The sequence below is a fragment of the Mustela nigripes genome, chromosome 6, assembly GCF_022355385.1.
Source record: "Mustela nigripes isolate SB6536 chromosome 6, MUSNIG.SB6536, whole genome shotgun sequence".
Lineage (NCBI taxonomy): Eukaryota > Metazoa > Chordata > Mammalia > Carnivora > Mustelidae > Mustela > Mustela nigripes.
Window position 1 is genome coordinate 125,864,658 of NC_081562.1, and position 19,697 is coordinate 125,884,354.

General features: G+C 46.5%; 1 protein-coding gene across 11 annotated transcripts in view; it reads right to left on the reverse strand.

The window, feature by feature from the left end:
- KIAA1217 (KIAA1217 ortholog) overlaps positions 1–19,697 on the reverse strand; it is a 463,282-nt gene that overhangs the window by 277,138 nt on the left and 166,447 nt on the right. For 5 of the 11 annotated variants that reach the window (XM_059404168.1, XM_059404166.1, XM_059404169.1 and 2 more), the window contains exons 1-2: positions 14,919–15,249; positions 6,257–6,540 (exon numbers count right to left, since the gene is read on the reverse strand). In XM_059404168.1, the coding sequence (XP_059260151.1) occupies positions 6,257–6,540; positions 14,919–14,988 (354 nt within the window). In that variant the 5' untranslated portion in view covers positions 14,989–15,249. Of the gene's footprint in view, positions 1–6,256; positions 6,541–14,918; positions 15,250–19,697 lie in introns of those variants that run through there. The other 6 variants (XM_059404176.1, XM_059404167.1, XM_059404178.1 and 3 more) reach the window with 2 other exon arrangements.

Consider the following 19,697-nt stretch of genomic DNA (forward strand, 5'->3'; position numbering starts at 1 on the left):
CTCTCTCTCTCTGCCTGCCTCTCTGCCTACTTGTGATCTCTGTCTGTCAAATAAATAAATAAAATCTTTAAAAAAAAAAAAGAAAGAAAGAAAAAAGAAATGGCAACGAAATGTCTCTATTGCTCGACCTGCGGTGATCTACGTTAATTTTGTTACCAAAACTTCAGAAAAACTAAAGGTGGAGGAAGCAAATACCAGTCAGTAACAAATAGGAAGACCACAGACTTGAGGGACTATGACCTTGGTCCAAATGGTGGCTTCTTGACTTGAGGGAAATTACTTATCTTGTCTTAGCTTCTTAGCTTCAGTCTGTTTTGACTTCCCAAGCTGCAAATGATTCCATAATTTTTGGATTCTCCCCCCCACCCCTTATCCCTCATATGGTTCCTATCACATTCTTTTTTTTTTTTTTTAAAGATTTTATTTATTTATTTGACAGACAGAGATCACAAGCAGGCAGAGAGGCAGAGAGAGAGGAGGAAGCAGGCTCCCTGCTGAGCAGAGAGCCCAATGTAGGGCTCGAAAACCCTGGGATCATGACCTGAGCCAAAGGCAGAGCTTTAACCCACTGAGCCACCCAGGCACCCCTATCACATCCTAATTGTATTAGATCCTATCACATTCTAATTGTATTAGAAATACATTGGCGAACTCATTCCTTCATTCAACAAAAACTGATGAGGCTTCATTTAGGTTGCATATTCCCTTAAATGCTGACTTTACAAAGGTAACTAAAACAAGGTTCTTGCCTTCCATAAGTATATTCTATATGGGAAAGAGAAGTATGATAAAGGCATTACTAGATAGTGTAATATAAGTACTGTAAGATGTGACCAGGGGCGCTGGGTGGCTCAGTGGGTTAAAGCCTCTGCCTTTGGCTCAGGTCATGATCCAGGGTCCTGGGATCAAGCCCTGCATCGGGCTCTCTGCTCAGCGGGGAACCTGCTTCCTTCTCTCTCTCTGCCTACTTGTGATCTCTGTCTGTCAAATAAATAAATAAAATCTTTAAAAAAAAAAAAATAGGATGTTGTGACCAACTTAGAAGGTGTGACATCTGGGCCGGATCTTGAAGGATCAGTATCTGTACACCAATGCTTTCTTTCTTTTACTGACATGATGTCAGGGGCCACATCTCATTGCACTTTTACCATGGCAGGTGCCAAATAAAGCTATATGGTATGAGTAAGTGAAAGAAATCCAAATTTTAAGCTTTTAATGATGTTAACATACAAATACGTTCCAGAAAGGTAATAAAATTATGCTCGGGCAATGGAAAAAAAACAATCTTCAGGTATCCAAACAGGGTTGGTAAAAATGTAAAATGAATCTGAATACCAATTTGCGAAGAAGAGCTGTGGAGACTCTTTTTTTGGATCCCATCAACCAGAATATTGTAATGCAGGAGCTGCCTTTGAAACAGTAAGAGGACCCACGGCTTTCTTTTTCAGCACTCTCTGATACTGGTGTTATTGTCCTTTGACAAATGAGGGAACAGGAGCAGAGAAGGATAAAGTCTTTAGCTCCAATCATACAATTAAGCTCATGGTGGAGGCTGAATTCCAGTCCAGCCCTGCCAGGCCTCATTGCCAAATTCTCAGCTGCTAGGTGATGTGGCTTCATGCTCGGATTGCCCCACACACGTATGTCAGGGCGTTAGTACCATTAAAGCTACTACCATGCAGGGTGCCTGGGTGGTTCAGTGGGTTAAGCCTCTGCCTTCGGCTCAGGTCATGATCTCAGGGTCCTGGGATCAAGGCCTGTATCCAGCTTTCTGCTCAGCAGGGAGCCTGCTTCCCACCCCCACTCCCCCCGCCTGCCTCTCTGCCTACTTGTGATCTCCCTCTCTATCAAATAAATAAATATGATCCTTTTAAAAAAAGCTACTACTATGCAGATAAGTATTATGCTGCACTAATGGTCATCTGCATTTTCAGGAGACAGTAGAAGGAAGTTAAGGAAACCTCTTTTCAGTAATTCAGACTCAAGAAAATTCTTGATTGGCTTATTTTCAAAGGCTCAAATACAAGTTTTCAACCATGAATCTCGCAGTGTGTGAAGTGAGATTGAAATGTAAGGTATGCTCTAATTCTCCTTTGGTTTAATCCCAAGGAATTGGAATCTAGATTCCCTTAATACCCAGGTACTTCATGTAAGATGCTAGATACAGCGTGGTTACCATCTTACTCTTAAACTCCCCCCAGCGGCACTGTTTTCATTAAAGCCACTTCTCTGGGAGGCAGCCAGGAAAGCAGCCAGCAGAAGAGTATGCGGTATTTAGAACCTCAATATTAGGTAAGTGGTCAGACCTGTTTATTTGAATTCCTCCTTACGGCTGGTCATACGATCTTCCTGCAAAGGAAGCCTGGAATGATCCACTTTAAGAAGGTCAGGGAGGAACAAAGGGTGCCCTGGAGAAGAGGACAGGAAAGAGGAAACAGACAGTAGGAGAAAAAGAATGGAAAAACCAGAAGACGAAGTGCTGTCCACAGGAATTTCCTAAACCGTGAACTGCCTGAGCTTATCTCTGATGTGCACAACGCTGAGTAGGGGTCATCTGAGGAACAACAGAAGGAAAAAACACGTACACAAAGCCAGGCATCAGAATCTTTCCCCCTTTAAATGGTCAGCTTGGGGGGCGCCTGGGTGTCTCAGTGAGTTAAGCCGCTGCCTTCGGCTCGGGTTGTGATCTCAGGGTCCTGGGATCGAGCCCCACATCGGGCTCTCTGCTCAGCGGGGAGCCTGCTTCCCCCTCTCTCTCTGCCTGCCTCTCTGCCTACTTGTGATCTCTATCAAATAAATAAATAAAATCTTAAAAAATAAAATAAAATAAAATAAATGGTCAGCTTGGAATACCCAAGAATTCATCCTGAATTACCCAGTAAAGGGACAGCTGACCAGCCACAGTCAGAAGACACCTGTGGCGGAGATGCAGGGATAGATCAGAGGTTGAGGCCGCTAAGCCACAGTCATTATTCCCAGTCATCTGATCCCATGAACCCCTCACGTTATATTTAGGCTTCCCATGTGAGAGTGTTAGCCAAAGCCTCATCATAGCAGTAGCAGTAATTATGAGATCATGAGTAACAGTAAAGTTAACAAATATTTTTTTTAAAGGTATCTATTTATTTATTTGACAGAGAGAGATCACAAGCAGGCAGAGAGGCAGGCAGAGAGAGAGAGAGAGAGAGAGAGAGAGGGAAGCAGGCTCCCTGCTGAGCAGAGAGCCCGATGCGGGACTCGATCCCAGGACCCCGAGATCATGACCTGAGCCGAAGGCAGCGGCTCAACCCACTGAGCCCCCAGGCGCCCCCAAGTTAACAAATATTTTTAATGCGAAAAATATACCATTTTGAAATACTAACTTCTCAATTTCTCAGCAAAATGAATATATTTCTAATTTTAAAAATATATATTCTCCCTCCTCATTCAACACACTATCAATTTCCTAACTTCCTTTACCCTCACCCTTGTCCTTATAGTCACACACACACACACAGACACACACACACACAGAACCTCACCATGTCCCTTACACCGCATGTACAGACTGTTGGGGAGGAAAAAAATTCCCTTTACCCTTCCAAGTTTTGGGCGGGTGAATTGATATTAACATCGCAGTGTGTGAACTGAGATTGAAATGTAAGGTATGCTCTAATTCTCCTTTGGTTTAATCCCAAGGAATTGGAATCTAGATTCCCTTAATACCCAGGTATTTCATGTAAGATGCTAGATACAGCGTGGTTACCATCTTACTCTTAAACTCCCCCCAGCCGCATTGTTTTCATTAAAGCCACTTCTCTGGGAGGCAGCCAGGAAAACAGCCAGCAGAAGAGTATGCGGTATTTAGAACCTCAATATTAGGTAAGTGGTAATTAGGTAATTGATATTAACATGGCATATTAACATGGGAGAAACAAAGTTAATTATGTATATATAGGAACCCTGTAAAAGAATATGAGACCCAAGAACATGTAGGGTCAGTTGAGGCTTATAGGACATCCTAAGCTAAGGAATGGGGTAGGGGCTTAGGGCTTCAAAGGAGAGGAAGGTGATTCACAGAACAAAAAGAAGAGATGTTTGATAATTAGATGTTTGCCCTGCTGGACAGAGAGGTCTTTTAGAGAAATAGTAGTCCCTAGTTAATAGCTCCTTTTTTGAGCCAGACACACTATCTAAATTATTTTAGGTCCTAACAACTTTATCCTTGATTATTATGCTTTTCAGGGTAACCTCCCATAACTGACTCCCACCCCCAACAACTGTTTTTGTCTTTAGTTGAACATGGTACTTCAGGTGATGGCTTTGGCCATTTTAGGGAGTTACTCAGTTTTCCTGGGTCTCTCTCATGTATACACAGGAAGTATACATTTAGTTTGCTTTTCGCCTGTTAATCCGTCTTACATCAATTTAATTATTAGATGAGTCAAAAACCAAGGAAACGAAGGCTTTTTTTTTTCTTTCTTTTCTTTTCTTTTTTTTTTTTTTTTTTTTTTTTTTTGCCATACGACCTGCTCTACAGGCAATGATCAACTTACAGAACAGTGGACTCAACAAGGGTTGTGAACTCAGACTTAACCAGATTCAAATTCCAACTTTGCCTTAGAAATCTGTGTATTTGTAACTATTCTAAGTTTGAGTTTCCTCCATCTAAACCACTTTGGATAAAGTATGGTGCCTCATAAAAACAAGACGCATTACTTATATGGATACTGACCCTACCAGCAACGAAAAAATAGGGATATTTTTATATATATCAATTATATCTTATAAAACTGTGGGACAAAACTCAAGTGAGTAAATAAATAAATAAATACATGCATACATATAATAGGTGTATTTTCTTTTCTTTTTTTTTTTTTAAAGATTTTATTTATTTATTTGACACAGAGAGGGAGAGATCACAAGTAGGCAGAGAGAGAGAGAGGAGGAAGCAGGCTCCCCGCTTAGCAGAGAGCCCAATGTGGGGCTCGATCCCAGGACCCTGAGATCATGACCTGAGCCGAAGGCAGCGGCTTAACCCACTGAGCCACCCAGGCGCCCCAGGTGTATTTTCTATATGCACTTGAAATGAAAACAGTCACCATTTTCTTAATTACTGAAGAATTTATCGGCTCTACATCAACCAGGATTCCCTGCCCTTCTCTCTTCTGGGTCTGCTGCCTTTTGGCAACATGAACAAAAAAACCAACATACAGCCCATAAAGCTCATTTTATCATTTTAGGCACTCTAATAAAGATTTCAGAGAAGAGAAGGTTGAATTTAAATGCATAAAATGAGACTGAGGATGAAGTACAGGATCAAATTATTCAGGCCAACGCCAATTTCCATTTCCACGAATGCCCAAAAGCTGAGTTAGTTACACATTACTCTCGTAATCAGTTAACTGGCAAGACACTCGACTTAAAACAGCGAACGCGCCCCTCTCCCTGGAGTGTGGAAATCAATAACAGCCCACCCTCTTCCCCAAGTAGGCTCTGCTTCCTTCACCATGTCCTCCAGCCTCAAAGGTCAATCGGATAACATGCCTGTGAGGGCTACACGGGAGACCTCCCATCTCCTGCGACCCCAAAACTGTACTGTCTGCTAAAGAAGTCATTGCACGCAGCCAAGAAACAAAAACAGAAACATCCGAAGCCACAGTTGGGTGGTAATCTGTGCAGCTGTCAAGATAACCTGAGAAAAGAGGTAGCTGATGACAGCGGAAAGCCAAGAATGCAAGAGGTAAACATCTGTGATTAAAAGGGGAAAAAAAAAAAAAAAAAAGAGCAGAAACTGAACCCTAATGTCAGCTTCCTAAGGAAAAGGCATTTACCGTAAGTCTACCCCTCTGTGCTCCGCTTGACCCTGAAAACGTATTTATGTATGTATATATTCATTCATTCATTCACTGTGCTAAGCACTCAAGTGCTTTCTGAGTGCACAGTAATTGATCCTAGGCCTCCCTCAGGAGAGTAATACCCTTTACTGCCTATACGTCAGATGTATTTGTGGCTGAACACCAGGACAATCCTTTTGGGGGAAGCGCAGGCTCTCTGGGTCTCTCCTCTCTGGCATTCAAGAGAACTGAGCTTTCAGGTCAAACCTTTAACTGCAGGCTGCCTTCTCCTCCCAAGGGCCAAAACAGACCTGGAACAACCCAACAGTGGGCACAATCGACTCCACTGTTTTTCCCCCTCTGAACTGCCGGTCACTCTGCTTTCCCTCATGTTCATTTCAGAATGAGCTGTGCACAGCAAAATGGTGCCATGTTCCTACCTGGTCTCTCAGCCTCTCTTGGTGGCCCATGATTGCGGTGGCATGATGAGGGTATTTCTGCTTCAGATGTTCCAGGAAAGCTTCTCTCTTCCTGTCCATCTCAGATGTTTGCATTCCCAGGATTTCTTTGGAACTTCGGGGCCCACCTAGAGTGTGTCTCCTTGGGATGTTGCGGGACGGCCGGGAAACTGAAACACGACTGTTTCCATTAGAGAGGCGTTCCTTGGTTCTGCGGCATTCTGCATCTTCTAAGGACGTTACATGGAGACTGCTTTTTCCTTGTTCTGAAAGTCAAAAAGAACAAAGTACAGTTCATAATTAATGATCTCAATAGATATCTCATTTAAAGAATACCGAGAGGGTATGTGGCGGCTGTTAATGTGTAAGTGTAACCTAGCAGGTGTTTTTGTTTGTGTTTTTGTTTTTAAGGCAAGAAGGGGGAATAAAATCAACAATCAAAGGAACTACAAAAAAAAAAAAAAAAATCACACTAAAAGGAAAAATTGCAGAAAAAAGTGGGCTATGTCTGACTGTTCCCTGAGGTTATTCAAAATAAGAACACGTGGTCAGACTAGTTTGCAGGCTACTGGGTTCCCCCTTACCTTCATCCGTAATCATAGAAAAGTTAATTGCAGTGGTTCTTATTATTTCTTTATTTTTTTAATTACAATTTCATGCTGGTAACAGGACTTTTACATTTCTACAATCTGAGACACTTACTTCATCCCCAAGACCCAAAAAAGCTCTCATAATCACTGATGGGTGAACCACATACAAAATCCAGCCTCCCTCGCCAATTCGGATAAAGCAAACAGATGGAATATTATTAGGTTAATATTATCATCAGGTAAGAATGGAGGGAATGGAAAGGCTTAGACACATTTTATGGAAAGCGGACTTTAAAACACACAGTGAAAGGGAAGAGATATGATACGTGTGGATGGCCTAAACCTAGACCCTTGGGCTTGACCCTGCCTCTGACCTGGGCTTTAAGGGCCAAGCTGACTTCCACCTAGAAGGGAGCAAGTGAGCGAGGCAATGACAATGCTTCCCCTGCCCGACGCGGACAGGGGATCTCTACTCATTCTCGATGGCTGGCAAATGGGTTGTTGGGTTTGCAGATTCCAGATAACTGAAAAGACAAAGGCAATTACTTCTCCAAACCCCGCGAACAGCAAGAGAATGTTATAAACATTCAAATTATCTTTGAAAGGAAGAGTTCTTAGACCCTACACAGATGCAGGCCGAACAGAGTGTCCCTGTTCACTGAATTCCCAGGAAAAAGCACTGAGTGGGGGGGTCTCAGGAGTTCTGCCTTTCACGCTAGACTTAGATCCCTTCCAGTCTCACTGTCTTCGTGATTAAAATGAAGATGGTGGACCAGTAATAGATACACAGTCTTCTAGCTCTACACCCTTTAAAATCTAATCTATTTTTTAAAGACGTTTCCATTTGTTAACTATTGATCTTGAAAAGTTAGGGGCAGAAAAAGAGATCTAATATTCGAAAGTTCTAGATTGGAGTCTCAGACAGAGAAACCAGACTTTACACCAGAGACACCCAGAGTGCCCGGCTTATGCCTAAACGAGCTCGTCTAAAGGCAACGCCACCAACACATTCCCCACCTCACTATCTAGAAACGTCTCTCTACAGAACTCTCGGTACAACACCCTTTGGTTAGGCATAGAAAACATTTTAAACTCAGGCTGGCTTTCCTACTCTGCTTTTCCATCCCTAGAAGAGTGTTCTGGGAATGATTCTTCTTGTTTACTCTTCACTTCTCATTACATTGCTAATTATAGCATCTCCATCAACACCGATGAGGAAAGGGAGGAAGAAAATAGCCAAACTGGTTAATTCTCCTACTTTTCACGTGTTTCAGCAGTAAATTCAGAAGGGGGGGAAGATGAAACTATTGACTAAAAAGATATTGAGAGATGAACGGTATTATTTATTTAGGTTGCCTTCGCGTGACGTGCACTCACATGACGGCTACCTTCTTTGTGGTGTCTTCTTGAATAAAACAGAAGGAACAGGATCCGCTGAGTGACGCTAGATGCAGAAAATGCCATATGTCAGCTTGGTAAATACGTGTGCAATCTGGTTTAGCTTTAGCTTCTGGAGTGCGTATGTGTGCACATGAGTTTTATATTAGCCCAAAACTTGTTGTACACTTGATGTAACGCTGTTGACTTTTTAAACAGATTTTTACGATTACTTTTGACATCATTAACATATTTTCAAAATTATCCAGGACAGCTAGATTAATGAGCAGGACTGGATCTCTGGAAAGGTGACTTCCTCACGTGGGCACACACAGACACACTCACGGATAAACGTTCAGGAACCTTCCACACCAACAGGGGCAGAAAGTTCCATTCCGCCTCACTCTGTCACAAGACTCCCAAGAAATATGCTGTTTCATCCAAGGCTCCTCAGGATAGGTCAAGGCAGCCAGAACAGTAGCCCCGTGGAGACTGAAAAGAGTTTTCCGCTTTCTTCCTTCAGATAAACTGGGAAAGGAACAGGAGAGGAAGGGGCGGCATTCAGGGTCCATCTTCTGTCGCCATTCACCTTTGGGCAGCTCCGACTTGCCCACACTCTAAACCCCTATTTTTTTTCTAACACTTTGCTCTGCAAGGTCCTGTCAACCTTATGCTACTTTGCCATTTTTTTTTCTCTCTCTCTCTGGTGGATTCTTCTAAAATGTCTCCAGTTGCTTAACAAGGTTTAATGTGAATTGGTGGAAAGCAGTGATCAGCACCGATGACTAATGCACCGATGGCCCGGGGGCACAGTCCCCTGGCAGACATCCAGGAGCCGGTGGGACTCACTCCTTCCTGAGTCTCACCTTTTTGCCCTCTACCTCCCCCAGCTATGGGCCCCATCTGTTTCCCATCCGACCACCAGGCACCTGCTACGTCCTCCCAGGCACCCCCGACAGCCCAACACCACGATCCACACAAAGCCACCCTGAACACGGGTCCCCATCACCGGAGCCTTCTCCCCAGGGAGGCTTCGCTCCTGGGCGCTGCTGACTTCCGCGCCGGAAGCAGAAGTGACAATTTCACCATTCCAGTCTTTTGGGGGAGAATGTGATCTCTCGCCTGAGGAGCCCCAACTCCTATGCAGGGAGAGAAACAAACGAGAGGGGACCGGGCAAAGCACACGGAATCCCAGTTCCACAGCCCTGGAGTCAGAGATCCAAGTCTGGGCCAGTTCTTCATTATCCACAAAGCCATCAACACAGAAATAAAGTTCTATTTCTCGCCTGGAATGCGTTTGGGTGCTAACGTTTAAGGAGGGGTGTGTCCCGCGGCTCCCTATTCTGGGAATCCGTGCCAAACAAAGAACGGAGCTGGAGCATGAAGACCCGCTTTCAGTTTCCCCTTCCTGCCGCTCCCAGCCTCTGCCCAGCCCAGGGCGAGTCCTTTGTAGCTGCTGGGAGCAGGGCAGAGAGCACAACGGGAGCCTGGGGCAGGGAACAACCCCTCCAACCTTCCGTGGAGCAGAAGTAGGGGTGAGGAGGGCAGAAGCGCCTGAGAGTTTCAAAGGGCGGAGATGCAGCAAGTTATCCCACGGGCCGGAGACCATGGGGCCCCTGGGCCACAGCTCCGATGGCTTCAGCCAAGTCCACTGACTTACAGCGGGGTCCTTGTATCGCTAGGACATTCCACACCCACTTTCTCCCCGAGAGCCAGCAACCACACTTCCCTGGGATTTTTATTCCTGAGCGAAGACTAGGTAAGTCACGGCCTCTCTGAGAAGGAGCCCCTCACTTCTTTACAGTGGCTCCTGGCGAGCTTCTCTAAAACTGTGCCAAGTTCCTCTCTAACCATAGAAACACCATGAGAAACTGCTGTTTTGTCTGGTTGTCTGACCCAACCCCGTGGCAGCGACAGTATCCTGTCCGTCTGTGTCTTCACACCACAGTGTCCTCCTCTTGCACACACACAGAAAGGCTGCATTTTCTAGGACCCTTCATCTAGCGGGGGTCTTGGACTAATAATTCGTCCAGTCAATGCAAGTGAGGGGAGACACCTTGAGTCCCTGCCCCAGGTTCCTGAATAATCATCCTTGCTCGTTCTCTTTCTTCTTTGCTAGCTGAATGCAATGGCTCCAGTGGAAAATGCCAAAGCCTCGGGGAATGGGATCCCAGAGTCAGCCTAAAGCTGGGCGCCCAGGAGATCCACCTGGCCAGGAATGCCCGCATTCCCTTGTGTTCAAAAAATTAACATTGACTAAACCACACAGATTTCAGGGTTGTAACAATTAGCCTCTTGACTAATACAGATCACATATTCTGCTGGGGGCCCCCAGGGTTCCTCGGTTGGCCAGTTCTCTTGTTACCATCCCACAGATCACCCCCATACATGAACTGGCACAGAAACTGCAGCTGAAATTACCATGATCATTATTAACCTAAAAATCCTGAAAAATTAAGTAAGTGACAGAGAAGTTTTCTGGTGTGGGTTTTCAGACAAAAGAGGGACAGTCCCTCTGCTCCCCAGCGAAGTATTCTCATCTCAAGTGTTGGTCGGATGATTCACTCATTCATTCTCAAAAATACATCTTGAGTGTCTGCTCTGTACACTAAAAGGACTTGGGAAACGCAGTGAAGTTGTGATCAAGACAGAGATAATCCCCTTGCCTGACAGCGGATCCACATTACAAACAGGGACGCAGACAATGAACAAATAATATGTAATAAGTGCTCGGAAGGATGAAACAGGTAAGGGGCAGAGACCGATAGGGCAGTTTTAGAGTTCTGAGCAAAGATCTGAATATCAGGGACTCCTCGATGGGCAGTGGGCACTGCCAGTGCATTCTTTTTTTTTTTTTTTTTTTTTTTTTGCAAGTTTAAGGTGTACAGTGTGCTGGTTTGATACATTTATATATTGCAAAATGATTACCCCCCCCAAAGCAAACACTACCTTGAAACACTGGTGAATCAGGGGTTGGGGGAGGCAAGCAGGTGGACGGTAACACTTCACCTGCCCAGGGGTTTCAAGAGGTTAGGGGCTGGAGGAAAAGCAGACACCTCACGGTTGCTGGGGACTGACACATCCCAGGGAACATCCCAGAACAGCTCTGAGGAGCCCATGGCCTTCAAAGGGAGCATCAGGTTTTTAGACGGCAATTCGGCCAGTAACTACCGAGTGCCTGCTCGGTGCGGTGCACCTCGAGGTACAGACTCACACTGCTGCCGACCTAAGCAGGCTGCTTATCCAGCCACGGAAGCCTCGTTGATGAGAGCTATTCCTGAGGTCACCGTACGCCCTGGTTTGCCTGAACAGTTGTGCATTACAACTGCCATCCCAGCAAAATTATTTATAGGGTGCCGTTTCACTTTCAAAAGTGTCTCGGTCTAGATAGTAAGTCACACGATCACCCAGGGGATCCTTACCTCCAGTAGACTGACGGGTAAACTCCAAGTCCCGGGATGGGACCCTTAGCCTTTTGTTCAAGAAATATTTCCTGAGTGCTTTCTACATGGCTGGTGTGTTGGGTAGAGGGCATGTGAAGGATGAAGAAGACTGGCCGGCCCTGGTATTCCGCACTGTAACCCAGTGAAACAGACACAGAAACCAATACCATCAGGTGTGGCTAGGAGTGGCTAGGAGCGGGCATGGGGTACTACAGGTGATGTGAGCCGAGGCCTGGCCTCCCTGTACGGTCCTCGTGCTCACCGTCCACCTGGAACAGAAGCTGTCCTTCTTTACAGAACTCAGTGGGACCCCGCACATATAACCTGATACTTCTCACCCTTACGATCTCTCTAGCCCCCCTCCCCCTCCAACCTGCCCGACCTCTAAATGCTCAAGTGCCCCAGAGCGCACTGCGACCTGTACACACAGACCCCATCCCAGCAGATCCACCACAGGCCCCAGACCTTTCTCCTCAGTTCCAGCGGAGAATATCCACGCAGCTATCAGCATTCCGGACATCTGGATGTGAGATAAACATCTCCGTCCTCACCTATCCAAAGGACTCCCTGGTCTCCTCCATTTCCAAGCCAGAAACACCCTTTCCTCTCCTCGGCGGCACTCAAATGCTTTCTTTCCGGTTTAAGTAAACGGCAACCCCATCCCTCCAGCCAGGCGGACAGACATTTCTGAAATCATCTGGGGCTCCTCCTTTTCTCTTGTATCTTACATCTTACATCCATCCAATCCCTCCGCAAATTCTTTTGGCTGTACTTTCAGTATACACAGAACCTGTCTTCTCATCACCACCTGTCCTACTACCTGTTGGTGCAAGCAGGTCCTGCAGGTCCAGGCTTCTGTATGGCTTACTGTAGAAGCCTCTGACATGGTCTCTCTGCCCTTCCCCTGCCCCCACCAGGGTTATTGTCCGTGCAGCACCCAATAGTTCCCTTTGATATGACAAGTCAGACCTGCCAGCAGCTGTGTGATCTGGCCTGGGATTACCTCTAAACCTCTTTCTTCCCACCCTTCTCCCATGTCCCTGCTGTTCTCTGAACAAGTTCTTGCCTCTTACCTCCCTAGCCTCTTTCAGAGGTTTATTCTAAACACACACCAGCGAGGCCCTCTCCCTGATAACTCTCTCTCCATACTCCCTGTTCCCTTTTCCCGCCTCTGGTTCCCTATGGTCTGATTTCCATTTAATAGAGTTGCTGGGTAAAATATGAAATGCCCAGTTAAAATTGAATTTCAGGTACACAAGGAATACTTTTAGCATAAGTATGTTCCAAATATTGCATGGGATATACTTATACCAAAAAAAAAAAAAAATTTCATTGTTCATCTGAAATTCAAATTTAACTAGGCATCCTGTGTTTTTATTTGCTAAATCTGGCAACGCTGCCATCTAACATGCTATATATTTCATTTATCTGTTCATTGTCTCTCTCTCTCTCTCTCCTATCCCCTTTCCTCCAAACTTGGTTCTTAGAACATGAGTTCAATGGAAGCAAGTATTTTCCAACTACTTTGTTCATGGCCGGGTCCCCAGCAGCTAAAGCAGTAACTACCACGTAACAGATGCTCAATGTTCACTGAATGAATGAGTAAGTAAATAAAGTGATCACATTCCCTCAGCCCAACCATCTCCAGCCTCTGAAGCATCTTTGAGTTGCCGTGGTTGTTTGAAAGTTATTTCTTGGGCGCCTGGGTGGCTCAGTGGGTTAAGCTGCTGCCTTCAGCTCAGGTCATGATCTCGGAGTCCTGGGATCGAGTCCCGCATCGGGCTCTCTGCTCAGCAGGGAGCCTGCTTCCTTCTCTCTCTCTCTCTGCCTGCCTCTCAGTGTACTTGTGATTTCTCTCTGTCAAATAAATAAATAAAATCTTTAAAAAAAAAAAAAAAGAAAGAAAGTTATTTCTTAAATTGGTTCCATTCTAATTGCCCCTCTAGATTCTGTGTCATTCATTTTAACAGAGGCCGGAAGACTCAGTCTCTGCGGTAGGATCCTGTCCTATCAGTTAAGGGAGGGAAGGCCAGCCTTATCTCCCACCGGACCCCACCGACCAGGCGCCCTCCAGGAAGAGTGTTCTGTTTTAGAAGCACAAACACAGATACCTAGACTGACGACTATAAAATGGGGGATTCTCCCGGGTTTACTAAACTCAAAGGTTCCTGAGTTTCACCCGCAGGAGTAAGGGGGGAGAGGGTTGGGGGGGTTTCTACGTCTTGTAATTCCATTTTCTTCAATCTAGCTTAGTTTTGCATTTTCAGTGCGGATGAGTCATTTGTTACTTCCCTTTTGCCTTTTTAAAACACACACACCTTTTCCCCTGTGCATAATCCCTACTCCCACGCAGAGCCCGGCAGCCCCGCAAATGCTTCTCTTAGTTCCTAACTGGCCCCTGGATGAACCTGGGGTAGGGTGGGTGGGGATGGTTTCGGGCTTGTGCGGGTTTCTGAACAAGCTGCCTATATGATACCAGATGATAGGCTCTGGCATCACAGACGTCACGGACTGGAGGGCAGAGAAGTCCCTTCTCCACCCAACCCCACTGTGAAATTTCTTCGGAACAACATAAGCTTCTGGAAATTCCCTACGGAAAAGACAAGTCTATCACAAACACAATTAAAGGAAAACTGCCTGGAGAAAATCTACCCAAATCGTCTAACAACTCCCAACTTCTGAATTAAAGCATGCAAAGATTCCGCACAGCCCCATCTATCATCCGGATGGACCCGTGCTCCCCTGCTGTTCCGATCTGCAAAATAAAACATCCCTAAACTCTGTAAGTTAACTCTCAAATTCTGCAAAACGTGCAACCCAGCATGCCTTTGCCTCCTGGGATTCCCCCAATCAATGAATGGAAACGCTGCCTTCCCCTACGAGATAGCTGCCCAGAAACAGCTCCTTTCTCCCACGGCTGGGAGCAGCGAGTATGAAAAAGCTGCTTTTAGCGATTTATTTTGTCACCGCCTAGAGATACAACACATACTGCCTGCTCCCTGGGCTCCCCAACGCGGCATCCCCACGCCACTTCTCCGGCTGTTTAAGGAAAGCCTGCCAGAGCCGAAGTCGGACCCAAGAAATCACAGCGCTCCACGCACTTTCCAAAACGCACGCCAGCCCGAGAAGCGCGCGTCCCCCGCGCCATGCGCCGCGTCTCGGGTTCTAAAAAGCAGCCCGCGGCGAGGAGCGCGCGGAACCGTAACTCCATCTTTGAAGGAGTCTGTTACTTACCCTGCTTCTGTCCGCCGTCTGCTGAGCGGGGAAGGCACGGCTCGCATTTCTGGCTTTCATTTTCTTCCATTGTCCCTCCGCCCGCGGCACTAGCTGCTCGCCGCTCTTTAAACTTCAGAGCGCAGTTCTGCAAGCTCCCAGAAAGCGCCTGGAAGGGGGCCCGGGGCGGGGGGCGGGGGGCGGGGAGGGGACCGTGCGAAACCCCACCCCGAACTGTTCTCCACTCCGGGGCAAAGTCTCCCCCGCCCGAGAAAACTGCATTCCAGCGTCGGGCCGCCCCCGTCCCTCCGTGCCTGCGTCCCCCCGCGTCCGCCCGCCCGCACGCCCGCCCGCCGGACGGTCCCGGAGGAAGGAGGGGGGAGGCTGTGCTCCCCGAGCCGCCCGCTGCCCCTGCCCCTGCCCCTGCCCTGGGCCCGCCCTGCGCCGCGCGCGCCCGAGGCCCCAACAGGTGATGGGCTTCCCGACCGGGCACCCAGACCGCCTGTTTGCACCGCTGCGGACCGCCCAGATTCCGCAGCCCCGGGAAGGAAAGCATTTCACACAGGCTCAGCGGCAGGCGCTGAACGCCCGGTCTCCGGTTGCTTTAATCTCAGACACAGAATGAGCCTCCCAAGGAGGCTGATTTACGGGTTACTAAACAGCCAACTGCTGAACATCCCAAATTTCGGTGAAATCCCTTAAAAAAAAAAAAAAAAGAAAGAAAGAAAAAGAAAACAAAGCGTGCATGCTGAATGTTGTTAAGTAAACACCTTCCGGCACTAACTTTCGAACCTGATTAACACTTACAGAGAGGTGGTTTGCTTTTCGCACAATTTCAGTCACTTCAGCTGAACTTTAAGGAGTTTGTGCTCATTTGCCTAGGCTCTGACTGCGGCCTTCTCCCCCAACACACCCCCAACACACACACACACACACACACACACACACACACACACACCTTGGTCACAACTCTGAAAAGTAAACTAGTAAAATCAACCTTCTGGGGTTCTCAAGGTAGTTACTTTAAAATATCCGAAAGGCAATAAAATTGCTTTTCTTTGGATAGGCAGAGTGGCATCCAACATACCCAGTCTCCTTTTAAACGATCTACAAATATTTATTTTGTTCTCTACCCAGTCCTTGAAAACCTGGCAAATTTCCCAGAAAGTGAAAATAGGAGGCACAATGTACACACACACACACACACACACACACGCACACAATGGGAAAATACTTTAAGCAACATTAGGTCTGCCACTCCAGCCATCTAAGAGTCACACAATCACTAGCAGGACTGTGATATTTTCATCTGCAGTGGCCCCATCACTCCAAGGGAAAAAAAGAACAATGGTTAGCCTGCTGACCATACCTTGACCCAGTTTAACAGGCCACTCGGACAAGGTTTTAGATTAATTTAGCTCAAGAAGCCACCAGAACAATGGCTGGCCTATCCTCCAGATTCTGACCTTGAGTCACCTGTGTGTTTTGGCAGTGTGGGGGACATATTTTGGCCATTTAGGGCAAAAAGATGTGGAAGCCCTTAAAGGACAAAGGATACAGGCCAAAAGGAAAATGGCCATGTCAGAGAGGGAGCCAAACTCACATCAGGAAGGGAAGAAGAAATCTCGAAATTCCTCAGGATTTTTCTTGAAATCTAAGAGGTGGTGAATCTTCTAGAAAGTTAAAGCTACGCCTGGCAGTGTGAATACAGCAGTTGAGTTGACAGAGCTCAAGGTCTCCGCGACTTTGTAACAGAATTACCGGGTAATCTTGCTTTAAGGAGGAACTAATCTTACACAGTTTCTGTACTGGTTCCCCGCAGGCAAACACCAGATGAATCTTGTTTTAACCTTACTATTTTCTCAGATACAAAACGTTCAGGAAGGAGGGATCCGTGTTCAGGCCCCCAGGCCCAGATTATCCCGATCCTTGTGTAGCTGTTGTGTATTTGCCTTCAAATTATTAATGCCAGAAATGACTGGGGTGGAGGCAAGGGGGTGGGGGAGAGAGGGAGAGACACATGGCAGCCAGAGTGCAGGTCTACACCAGTGGTCCCTGGGCTCAGACGCGATCGGAACTTGCTTTGGTGCAGGAGAGCCTATTCCTAACAGTTCCCACCTGCCACTTGACACAGTATCTTAGGGAAACCCCCGGGATAAAAGAGACAACAGCATGCTTGCAATGGCAGTCCATACCAACCAACAGCACCCAGCCTGCTGGGAAGCCTTTCAATCCAGGCAGGGAAAAAAAAAAAAATCCATTTTATTACGTAGATTTTGCTTTCTTGGGGCTGTTTGGAAAATGTGAGGTCAGGGCCCAGTTGCTCCCCAAATGGGTAAAAGAGGGGCAGCTCTCCCACCAGTTCTAAACTCTGGTTAGTTTCCAGGCGGCCCAAGGAAGTCCCTCTGCCCACCATGTGTTGGAGCTGCTGGGACCCTCCCCTCCCCCACAGGCAAGCCCTCAGGCAGGCAGTATAGATATTCCTCCAAGCAAAACTCTTTGTGGAATGCACAAAAGAAAAAGGCATTACCAGGAAATATAATTAACATAAATCATTAAGGATCACAACATCTAGACACATATTTACAGTAAATCACGTTCTCTTGAATAGTTAAACTCTCTGACCATTCTGCGGGGGGAAAGCTTCTACCAGACTAGTTACTGGCCCTTTGTTCCTTCTCCTTGAGAGCAAGAACTGAAAACAATTCGAGAAAGTACTGTATTGATGCCTTGGCACTGACTTATTCTACACATCTCTCTCCAGAGCACGCAGACCTTACCAGGACCTGATTGTCAGGTTCTCTGAGAGGGGTCTCTAGAAAACACTGTTTTCTACAATCCCCATAAGCTCAGTAACTCAGATCTTCATGAAAAATACTATGATTGTCATTGCTGTTACTGTGGAAATGTTCTTTCTGGAAGAAACCCTCTTTGAACTAGAAGCACACCGTGCTTTTAGGTTTAATTTAATTTCTAGGTTGAAAAATTGCTATTACAAACCAATCTGCCTACTGCCGTACTTTGAAATTTGCTGTGAAAGGCAGAAGGAAAGCGGGAGGAACTTGAAATGTGATTTTCCTGCAGTCATACGGAGAGCTACAATAATGATACCAGGGGGCTAGATTTTCAACTCCATTTCTGTTAACCAGCGAAGGTACAAGACTATTTCTTGCTTAATGGCTCCGTATGTCGGCAATTCATGCCTCAAAATGAGCCAACACACAAAAAAAGTGTCATTTCAAAGGAAAGACAAGTGATGGAGGTAAGGGGAGCAAATGGTGATTTTGCAGGCAGAGCTAACCTGCTCCAGAACTGGGCCGCTACTGGTTTTGCTCGCGCAACTTAAACACACAGTCGCCAGGACGGGCCCTCCTCCCAAGGATCGGAAACTATTGCATGTGACTTCTTAGCAGGCCCTTTTAATTACAGGGCTGCGAAAAGCATGTCAACATCCTTGATGCAAGTTCTTCAACAGAGGAATTGCTAGAAGCCAGTGTTGGTGGGTTTCAAATTCTTTTATATTTTTTTTTGTTTTTAATTTTATTTATCTATTTGGCAGACAGACATCACAAGTAGGCAAAGAGGCAGGCAGAGAGAGAGGAGGAAGCAGGTTCCCTGCTGAGCAGAGAGCCCAATTGGGGGCGGGGGGGGGGGGGCTCTATTCCAAGGCCCTGGGATCATGACCTGAGCAGAAGACAGAGGCTTTAATCCACTGAGCCACCCAGGCGCCCCATCAAATTCTTTTTTATTTTAAACCCTATTAAGAACAAGAGAGCCTACCCTGAGCCTACCCTTTTTAACTTAACGTAAAAAGATGCAAAATCAGGTGAAAAACCAAAAATGTTTCCCCCAGAGCCCCCGTGCCTTGATGTGTTCTTACACATGGCCTTTCCTACGGGAACACTGCTGTGTCACCCTGGAGTTCTGAAGTAAGACTGCTGACAATTGGGAAAACATTTGCTTAAAAGGATGATCTGGTGGTGAATGAAATGCAGGCTGCCCCATCCTACTCTTGCCAGCAGCGTGTCAGCTGGCTAGGGTGACCTTATATTTAAATATAAACCAGAGCACTTGTGGCAGGGAAAGGGGACACTATTCATGATCGCAACAGGACAAGATGCAGAAACCACGACTGTCCCTGGCAAAGCCGCACAGATGGTCACCTATGCGTGGTCCAAGATAAGCCCCATGTGCTCCTCAGGTTTCCAAACACAAAATGAGCATGCATAATGCTGTTTGAGGTTCCCTGAGGGGCCCTCATGAGAGACATGTAAGCGTTCATTAAAGGTGTGGACCCCAAGGGCGCCTGGGTGGCTCAGTGAGTTAAAGCCTCTGCCTTCGGCTCAGGTCAGGATCCCAGAGTCCTGGGATCAAGCTCCACATCGGGATCTCTGCTCAGCAGGGAGCCTGCTTCCTCCTCTCTCTTTCTCTGTTTCCCTCTCTGCCTACTTGTGATCTCTGTCTGTCAAATAAATAAATAAAACTAAAAAAATAAAAAAATAAGAATAAATTAATTAATTAAGCTGTGGACCCCGTCTGAGCGGTTTCACAAGCCCCATCCCAAATTTCACATCAGAGAATACAAATGCCACCACACGATATGCTGTACAGCCCACCCATCCAAAAGGAATTTTCCTTTCTGTGTTTAGGGTGCAGATCTCACAGATGTGACCACAGAACCATTTATGTCTCCGGCATTCCCTCCAGAGGGTAACCAATCTTCCTGATCTTACGGGCGTCCTTAAAAATGCCAGCTGCTCCGAGGAGACCTGGCCAAACAAGGTAGCCTGCCCCACTGCT